Source organism: Synchiropus splendidus, chromosome 3 (genome assembly GCF_027744825.2).
Source record: "Synchiropus splendidus isolate RoL2022-P1 chromosome 3, RoL_Sspl_1.0, whole genome shotgun sequence".
Taxonomy (NCBI): Eukaryota; Metazoa; Chordata; class Actinopteri; order Syngnathiformes; family Callionymidae; genus Synchiropus; species Synchiropus splendidus.
In genome coordinates, this window is record NC_071336.1 from 15,707,681 (window position 1) to 15,716,766 (window position 9,086).

Sequence of the window (9,086 nt, forward strand, 5' to 3'; positions counted from 1 at the left end):
CAGCGTTGGTATCAGTGGCTACACCCCTCAGAGAACAAAAGCTGACAGGGTAGAGGGCAAAGCTGAGCCGTGACCAACTAAAGCCTCTTGTCTCTGGTGTTTAAGGTGACCAGAAAGGCTGCGACTCCAAATGTCATTTCTTTATAATACAACATGCTCACCACACTGATTCACAAGCGGTCAACAAATGTGTCATATTTGATGGAAAAGCTGTTTTCTCTCCAACCATGTGCTGTTCTCACCTTCCACTCCAGCAATGGAATGCAACCTGGTGACATTCTCCCATGGGGTTCAAATTTGATTGGATTCTGTGAATTTTGCAATTGGGTTTCAATTGAATTTCAAGTATTTCTGACTGTCTTCAGATAGTGAGCACATATGGAGGATATAAATACTGCCAGAAAAGCACAATGATGTGATGCACATTGAATAATGCGCATGCTGTAAAAATTAACAGAAGCGATCTTTCAAGATCTTCACATCATGTTCTCCGTTCGAAGTCATTTTTTTTTCTGTTGATATTTTCCACTTCGCTTAAACCAAACTGCAAAGGTAAAACACATGCGTCCCGTCTCTGACGTCACAAAGCACACGAAACCATCGCACCACTCAAAGTCAACTCGCATGTCTCTCGTTTGGCTCTTTTTTTTACCAGCAGCGTCTTGATTTGTCGCAGATTTCTTCATCAGCTCCTCGGATGATACGAGGACCGGTCCGACTGGCTGCACCCGCCCCTGACGGAGGGCAGCGCGGCTGACAAGCGGCGGCGGAGGGGCGGGGCGGGTGGTGAGCGAACTTACAAGAAGTGGGAGTATCGCTCCGGAGCGTGTTTCACCATGTGGACGAGTGACGCGCTGTGAAGTGTTTTTAGCCCTCATTTTTCAGTCCCTCTCTCTTTCTTTTTTTGTACGTCCTAGCTTGTGTTTTCGCTCTTACATTTTAAAGTGGATTTTCAAACACGCGTGCTGTGTTGTGCCTTCTCCCCACGATCGTTATTGGAAATATTGTAACGACTTCCTGTCATCATGGAGCAACTCGACGGTCAGCAGGTGACGCCACCTGAGTATCCCCATCCGTTTGTCCACCAGGTGAAGCTAAGCACGGCGCGGAGGATCAGGGTAAAGCTCCCACTCACTCACGCCCACATCCATCCACTGCTCACCTGCCTGGTGCCCACTGAATGTCTGACACTTAACCAGCTGAGGTGGTCTCGCTTGCTCTCAGATGCTCGGTTCTCCATGTCCTTCTGTCTTCACTGCTTGTTCGGGGACTCTGTGGTTTCTCATGAGCAGATTGCACCTTAGTATTTGCCGGCTAATGGTGAACTGCCACTGATCTAATCGTGGCTCAGGGCAATATTTTAATTGACCTTCAAACACTCATGGATTTTTTTATCTTCTAGAGTTCGAACTTCAGGATATACACGAGTGTTTCCCCTGTTTGTTTCTCTTGAGTTGATGTGTGTTACTGAGTGTTTTTTGAGCAGTTGAGCGTCATATCCTGTGTTGATCAAGTGGTCCTCTCAAATGACCAGTTGTCCTCCCAATGTAGTTGGAATCTCTCAGTCAGGTGTGGAGGCCGTGCAAAGATGATACATTTTACTCACCAAGGGCCTGGAACAAAACTTGAAAAAGAAAAGAGGAATAACAAGAAACGGCTCAGCCCACCACATTAGGGAATAGTCAGCTGGGCTCAGGCAAAAAAAGCCAAGCCTGTGCTGTCAGATAGATGTGCGGTGGGTTCTATCACTGGGGGTAAGCTGTTGGTTCAGGCTCGCAGACAGAAAATGAAAGTGATGGACAGAGCTGTTGCTGTTCATGGCGGTTTCCTATGTAGACGGCCATGGTACTGTCCAGACATGGCTTCTTTCTTGCGAACAGGAGGGCGTGTTTGATGATTCATGCAGTGAAGTCAAGTACATCTGTCGATCTTTTGAAATTACTTGCGCAAATATAGCCCAGCTGAACTTAATGCTTTGTCTTTGTTAGAATTTTGTATTTATTCATTTCAGGGCAGTCAAACACAGAGAAGGGTCCAAAATCTTAGACACAGTCCATAACTGATGCTCCTTCAAGATGAAATGAGTCTGACATCAGAATCTTTTGGAGTTTTCTGTACATGTGTTTCCATCTGTTTACTTTTTTTCCTTAGCTTATACGCTAGCATGATCATAACAGCGTTACACTGCACACTTTCGGGTTGTCACTATACTAAAATTTCTAACTTGATATTGATGCCCAGAAAGATGTCCGATGCTTGATACTGTTTTTGATACTGCAGGGATAAAAAAACCAAAAAAAAAAAACAAACAGAAAATTATTAACATGAAAGACACAACCTCTGAAAATTAAACAAAAATAGTCAAAAAAGAAACAAAAACCAGTCCCATTTTCACCTGCAAATATATGTCCAAAACCATTGCTGCTGTCACTGTTCACCATGGTATCAGTAGTGTCTTATTAGTGTCTCATTCGGATGTAGCGTTTGAGTTGAGTATCAATATTTTTTGACAACTTGAACATGAAATGATCACCAGGCCTTGAGTTTGGCACGTCTTCCATATGTTTTCCATGTGCTAAAGGTTCATGTTTTGCTCTGCAGGGTATCCTCCTGGGCAGCATTCTCTTCCCTCTACGAATCACCATGGCCGCTTTATTGTTCCTGCTGGCGTGGCCCATCGCCCGGCTGCGATTCGCTGGTGTCTCGGCAGAGGAACGCTCACAGCCCGTCAGGGGCTGGAGGAAGTGGGTCTTCCACCCAATTATCTGGCTCCTCAGCAGGGCTGTCTTCACCTCACTGGGATTTTTCTGGGTGAAGGTCAAAGGTCAACGTGCTAACCTGAAAGAGGCGCCGGTACTGGTGGTGGCGCCTCACAGTGGCTTCCTGGACATGATAGTTCTTTTTCCGACCCAGTTGCCCACGGTGGTGTCCCGCTCAGAGAACTGCAGTCTGCCGGTCATTGGAGGTGAGGAAGCTTTGCGTGTTTGTCGTCCAGTGATGGTACCTATTGGGTCCGTTTTGTGAAGTGTGTCCGGGCTGCCGCTGCGTGATGATGGCACCCCTGGCATTGCAATGATTCCATGGCACTTTCTACATTAATATTTGCAAAGAACAATATTGTGAAGCAGGGCGTTTGACAATAACCTGTCTCTTCGACTGACAACCTGCTTGACAGATATGTTGTGTTAGGTGTCATGAGGAGAACCGACCCAACATGAGTGTTCAAGCTGCCACAGCTTCCTGTCTGTTTTTGCACGTCTTGGTTTGTCATTTCTATTTCTGTGTTTCAGCTCTGCTGGAGTTTAACCAGTCTGTGCTGGTGAGCAGGAAGGACCCTGAGTCGAGGAAGATGGCTGTCGCCCAACTCTCTGAGAGGTTGACATCCAATGGCTACTGGCCTCAGGTAAGATTTTTAACTGATTTAGAGCTGGTCATTGTGGCCAACTTTGGCCTCACAAAACATTGCTGGGATTGTGTGACACTACGCAGCACAAGAAACCTCTGCAGACGTTGCTGCACTCGTTCACTACCAGTTGAGACAGTGGTTGGGTCTCTGTGTCCCGTGTTGGAATGTCGACCCGTGTCTGTGTGTGTTCCCTGGGTGTTTTACGAAGTGATCAGTGAACATGCTTATTTGCTTTTCATGAATTTAGATGCTGATGTTTCCTGAGGGAACCACAACTAACGGCTGCGCTCTAATCAAGTTTAAGCCTGGTGAGTGAAGAAGCTGTGGCGACCCAAAACATTAACCTTGTTCAAAACACTCGAGTTAGTGCTTGTGTGGAAAAGAGTTCAAATGCAAGTATGTATGCTTTATAGTACAAGTCCGATGTGTAAACTTAAGCACTGCATGTCTTTCTACAGCAGAGCTTCGTTGATATTTTTGAAATATTAACTTAAGCAAAGTCTATTCATCTTGTGTCAACACGCTTTTATTAAGTGCAAACATTCCAGGGGTATTATGAAGTCTTGTTTTTGGTTCCTGAATGGCCACGCGTTCCTCAAGGGAGTGCTTTTAGAAAACATCAGTGAGGAATGATTGGCATGAGGGAGAAAGGGTGCAGTAGCTGGTTGTGTGTGTGTGGTTCTGTGGCGTGTTACAGTCCTCTGACTTGTTGTTCCCTCCTTCAGGTGCCTTCCTTTCCGGAGTCCCTGTCCAGCCAGTTCTGTTGCATTATCCCAACAAGCTGGTGAGTGGCTGTTGCGCTGCATTCGTCTTGACCCTTAAACTGACGACACAAAGAACTCAGTCCAACCATAAGTCTTGTAATGAAATGCTTTGATGCTATACTTGGGTGGACAACCTGCATGCTTCCACCTCACATCAGGTGGTTAAATTCAGATTGTTGTGGTTAGTGTGCACTGCTCCTATAACTTTAGGGCACCTTTGGCGTCACAAAATATTGCTGGAATTATGTGAGAGAGTTGGTTTTGGACAAGTGGATTTAAAAACAATGTACTGACGTATTGTTATCATCCCCCATGTGTTAAAGAATATTTTTTTAAATAAAGTTTCTCAGCACACAAAACCTTTCAAACTACTGGCCAACACTGTGGATTCTCTCTCGGCCTTCCTGTGGACTCTTTACCGTGAGTCACCAGGGCTGCTGTCATGTTTTGTAGATGGCGTAGTGCATTTCCTCTTTCACCTAAAAACTGGCCCTACAGATAAGGCGAGTCAACTGTGAAACATACTGTTAGACAGGAAACACCTTCATTTGGAAGCGGGTAAGACAAGGTCTGAGAAAAAAGATTTAACCTGAATCTTATCATCTTATATATATTATTATATCATCTTATCAATATTTTCATCAGTGAGATTCTGCCGCCGATGATCCAACAGTACATGCTTCTGTGTTAGCAGGCAGACCTTCAGATGAACACGTGTTAAATGTCGATGGCTAATCGGTTACCTTGTAGCAAGACTTTTCCTTTTCACCTGGCTCTACCCTCTGTCTTTACTGAACAAACACGACAGGTGTTTGCTCACTGGTTTTATCAGGGTGTGTTTAAGTGAAGTGAAATGGTTTCTGAATAACTTGTCCAATAAAACCTCACCCACACTGAAAAGGATGGAAGCTTTGTTTAAATCCTTGAAATTCTTTCCGCAGGACACTGTTCGCTGGACGTATAAAGGAACCAGCTGGTGAGACCTTTTTGTAGTACTGTCTAACATGGACCTGGATATCATAACTGTGCACTCGCCATAGTAAATAAATGCACCTCTTCAGTTCATTCTGCTTAATAACAGACGCTTTAAAGTTAATACGTGAAATGGTACTCAACCTGCTGTCTTCCCTTCGCAGGCTCGATGCGCTTTGGCATACAACCTCCCAATTCTACACCAGTGTTACAGTTGAGGTAAAAACCAATTCAACTAACTGATTCCAATTCCATATCTTGTGATATTTGCTCATCCTGCCTTTTGTTCCGGATTAAAATGTTTTGTTTTCGCTCGTGAAATTGCTGAATTGAGTCACTCCAATCCTGATCCTCTGTGCGAGCTGAAATATGACTGACATTGAGCTTGACTTTTTTTTCTTTTTTAAGTTTCTACCTGTTTACAAACCATCCCTGGAGGAAAAGAGCAACCCAAACTTGTATGCGGATAATGTCCAGAAGATTATGGCCAAGTGAGTCATCTGTCTGGATCAAAGGGACCTTTTCATTCTTTTATTGCTTTGGGCTTCACTCACCTCTCTGATCTACAATCACCTGAACGGTTTGGCCCACATTTCAGGGCCCTTGGTGTTCCAGCGACTGACTACGTGATGGAGGGCAGGATGCCTGTGAGGAAGCTCGGAGGCCTTTCACTTCCACTGGAGTCGCCTGCCAGGGAAACACTGGCTGTGTTGCACAGATATGGGTAGGAAGCCTCCGTCCCTGGCTGCGCTCTAATGTGTGCGTCATCATGTTTAACTCCAACACGTGCTCTCCGTCAGCCTCGGAGCAGCAGAGGTGGAAGCTGCTTTAGACCGAATGGTTGAAAGATGTCTGTTGGGGGTCATGGAGTCGAAGGCTGACGTGGAGATGCTCTCTTCGCTTCTGGGACTCAGTGATCGACAGGCGGCCGTCTCCATCTGTGGCCTCTATTCCAAGGTCTGTCACACTAAAGTCTATTTTCAATCTGATTAATGCTTTAAAAAAAGATCCCTTCAATTTATACTTGGTTCTCATCCAGGATGAGGTGGTTGACCTCCGACAGATCTACTTGAATGTTGCCACCATTTCTGGATGTGTGGGCTTCAAAACACTCCTTCACACAGCCTACACTGTAAGTCCTCAGTCATACATCTGGTCTCACTGTGTGAAACACTGTTGAGCTGAATTCAAATGTATCACAAATGTTTTTGCTGATCAGCTGTTTGACAGGGAAGGCAGGGGTGTGCTTGATCACAGTGAACTACCTCACCTCATGGGGGCGCTGCTCGGTGTCCCACAGCATGACACTGCTGAACTTTATGCTGAGGCTTCCCGTGGAGGTCCGCTGACTGAAGGTGAGCATGATTCAAGCCAGAAATGAATGTACTGTAGTAGGAAGAGTGCCCATCTATGTTGAGATGCTGAAGTGTAAAGGATGAAAACTCCAGGCCATATCTGACTCCAGTTCTGAGTAGGAAATGGGCAACAAGTAGATGGTCATAGTCCAGATAAACAGGATTTCTAAAGTGACAACACTGTGTTACGACACTCACGAGTGGCTTGTTTTGACAGAGCGTCTGCTTCAAGTGCTCACCACCCACCCGACCTATCAGAGAGTCGTGAACGAGCACCTGCAGCCTGAGGAGAGAGACTGCCACCTCACCTTGAACACACTGACTGACATGACAACAGTCAACAACAATGGCGACCTGCAGTACGGCAACACAAGCATCCATCACAAGCTTGAATAACAAGTCCATTTTTACTGAAAGCTTCTGGTGTTTGTGGAAAGAAGACATTACTTGACTTTTGATAAGAATTTTCTTTTGATTGTAATTAAAATATGTATTTTTTAGAAGCAAGTCCCGCTCAGGTTGTCAGTGTCTGTATGTGTATTCAATTCATATTTATGTCCAACCCTCTTCTGTCATAATTTTTAATGTAAATGTGTGAAGTTATTGTAAATCAAAGTTTATTTTACGTACGCTTTTTCCTTCTTTGTGTACCAGTGGTTTTTATACTGAAGTTGATTAAATGTTGACGTCTGAATTTCTATTGTCCTGCTGGCTTCCTTCCATTTACATATTAGGTGGCTGTTAATGTCTTGCAGCAGGTTCTGTCCACCAACTGGTCAAGATCACGACCAAAAAAACATATTCTGCACATTATAAAACTGAAAATGTTGACAGATGGTTGTGTGCATGATGACTGCATTATCGAGTCCTTGATTCATGGCCGCCTTTCTCGAAACCATGGTGTCCATGGTGAGAAACTTTGACGTCTCAAAAGCCGAGGCTTCCCAAGTGATGGTGCCAGTCTGCTGTGTCTGACAGGCGGACTTCATCCCACCCATTTTGGAAGAAAAATGTTTATATACATTGTTAAATAGATTCCAATTATAATCCCCTGAAAGAAATACTATTTTTTTACTAAATGTAGCTGACACTAGACTTATTTCTCTCCTTTACCACGGCAGCAGAAAACAGTCGCCTTCAATTAAATGTACTGCATTACTCCCCGAGCCTGTTAGTAGGTTACACAGATGTGACCAGTCAGACACACATCCGTGGACAGTTTCCAAAAGTCAGATGGCAGCGCGAAGCTCATTACAGCACACCGACATTGGAAAGTCGTGTCTTTTTGAGGTCATCACTATGGGTCTTTTTTATGTGAAAAGAATGCTTGTGGTCCAAGAGGCAGAAGGACGCGCGAGTCAGACAGAATTGAACGTCAATTCAAAACCAGTTTATTGTCGACGTTAAGAACTAAATGACATTGTTTGACATCAAACCGTCCCAAGCATCACGATAACTAAAAACAATTGAGCTGTTTGGTTATTCTATAGTAAAAACAAAACAAAACTTGGTTCGTCTAGAACTATTTACATTCCGTTTGACAATATGAAAACATCTCAGACAAGCATTCGTCCTTGATTTGTGCATCTGACCCAGAAAAAGAAATATTCCAGCCACGGGGTTCTCTTCGCCTTCATAATGACGCTCTCGTCCGAAGACGTCTCCCAGCTGCCATTCTTCGTTCCTCCACTAGAGAACAGGCCTGGGCTGTTGGGTGAGCAGAATTCCAAATCGTTTCTTCACAGTGACCCTGTGCCGGGAGAATTTATCGTCTGGGGAGAAGCGGGCCGGGTGAGCCGAGCTGGTCGGCGTCCCATCTGGACCCATCTTCTGTGACGGCAAAAAACAGAGATCATGCTATTACAACCAACATCACGAGCGCTTGAACTGACATAACTTTAAACTGTCTACTATCAACCAAGTCAAAGCAACTCAATCTAAAGGCACATATAGACCATCAACCAGAAGTAATGTGTGAACCGCATCTGTTTTAAACCAGGTGTCGAGGATAAGTGATCGGTTACTGACTATTCGATGGTTATTTACAGGTTACCTTTAGCGTGTAGACACGATCCCCGTTCTCATTCAAGTAGTACTGCAGGAACATGTTGATACCGAAAACTTTAGAAGTGTCAAATCTGGAAGGCTTTCGTCGTTTTCAGACAAAAAACAAATTCTTGCTCGACAACACGTGTGTTCTTCCACCACAGCAACACAAACCGGAAGTGTGGCTCAACGCATGCGTATTCGCGAAGGCACGCTGACAGAAATAAGCCTCGAATGATATCTGCAAGAATTCACAAGCCGCTTCGAGATTTAGAAATTAATGTGGTTTCCACTCCGGTGGAATATATATATATATATATATATATATATATATATATATATATATATATATATATATATATATATATATATATATATTCTTCGTGTAATAAAGGACTGCTTTGTGGTAAACAACAATGTACCAAGACATGTAGAACAAAGCCTTATTTTTTGTATGAAAAGATTTAAGAAAGTAAATATTTTCATTAGGTTTATTAACAATATAAAATGTTGCTATTAGCGAGCTCACATGAAAACATCATA

At 44.0% G+C, this 9,086-nt stretch overlaps 2 protein-coding genes across 3 annotated transcripts; one reads left to right on the plus strand and one right to left on the minus strand.

Annotated features, from left to right (window-relative positions):
- Window positions 1-623: 623 nt before the first annotated feature.
- On the plus strand, window positions 624-7,179 carry lpcat4 (lysophosphatidylcholine acyltransferase 4). 2 transcript variants are annotated; one of them, XR_008414175.1, is made up of 13 exons: window positions 624-1,118; window positions 2,602-2,965; window positions 3,291-3,403; window positions 3,654-3,714; window positions 4,132-4,190; window positions 5,112-5,146; window positions 5,307-5,361; window positions 5,551-5,633; window positions 5,741-5,866; window positions 5,943-6,099; window positions 6,182-6,274; window positions 6,373-6,497; window positions 6,715-6,861. XR_008414175.1 is itself a non-coding variant. In XM_053859853.1 (13 exons), exons 1-13 carry the CDS (start codon window positions 1,026-1,028, stop codon window positions 6,891-6,893), a joined length of 1,554 nt encoding a protein of 517 aa, XP_053715828.1. In that variant the 5' UTR covers window positions 625-1,025; the 3' UTR covers window positions 6,894-7,179. The 2 variants fall into 2 exon arrangements, 1 of the variants encoding a protein (XP_053715828.1); XM_053859853.1 differs by having other exon boundaries at window positions 625-1,118; window positions 6,362-6,497; window positions 6,715-7,179.
- A 686-nt stretch (window positions 7,180-7,865) lies between these two features.
- On the minus strand, window positions 7,866-8,724 carry nop10 (NOP10 ribonucleoprotein homolog (yeast)). The gene is made up of 2 exons (XM_053860589.1): window positions 8,551-8,724; window positions 7,866-8,327 (listed from the first exon to the last, which is right to left on the minus strand). The coding sequence occupies exons 1-2, from the start codon at window positions 8,602-8,604 to the stop codon at window positions 8,187-8,189; spliced, it is 195 nt and encodes a 64-aa protein (XP_053716564.1). The 5' UTR covers window positions 8,605-8,724; the 3' UTR covers window positions 7,866-8,186.
- Between the last annotated feature and the right edge of the window lie 362 nt (window positions 8,725-9,086).

What these genes read in the sequence shown, in the direction of transcription:
- lpcat4 (XM_053859853.1), top strand. Translation starts at nt 1,026, where the DNA reads ATGGAGCAACTCGACGGTCAGCAGGTGACGCCACCTGAGTATCCCCAT. An exon ending in GCACGGCGCGGAGGATCAGG is followed by an intron (nt 1,119 to 2,601) that starts GTAAAGCTCCCA and finishes TTTGCTCTGCAG; the next exon opens with GGTATCCTCCTGGGCAGCAT. An exon ending in CCAATGGCTACTGGCCTCAG is followed by an intron (nt 3,404 to 3,653) that starts GTAAGATTTTTA and finishes TCATGAATTTAG; the next exon opens with ATGCTGATGTTTCCTGAGGG.
- nop10 (XM_053860589.1), bottom strand. Translation starts at nt 8,604, where the DNA reads ATGTTCCTGCAGTACTACTTGAATGAGAACGGGGATCGTGTCTACACG. An exon ending in ATCGTGTCTACACGCTAAAG is followed by an intron (nt 8,328 to 8,550) that starts GTAACCTGTAAA and finishes TTGCCGTCACAG; the next exon opens with AAGATGGGTCCAGATGGGAC.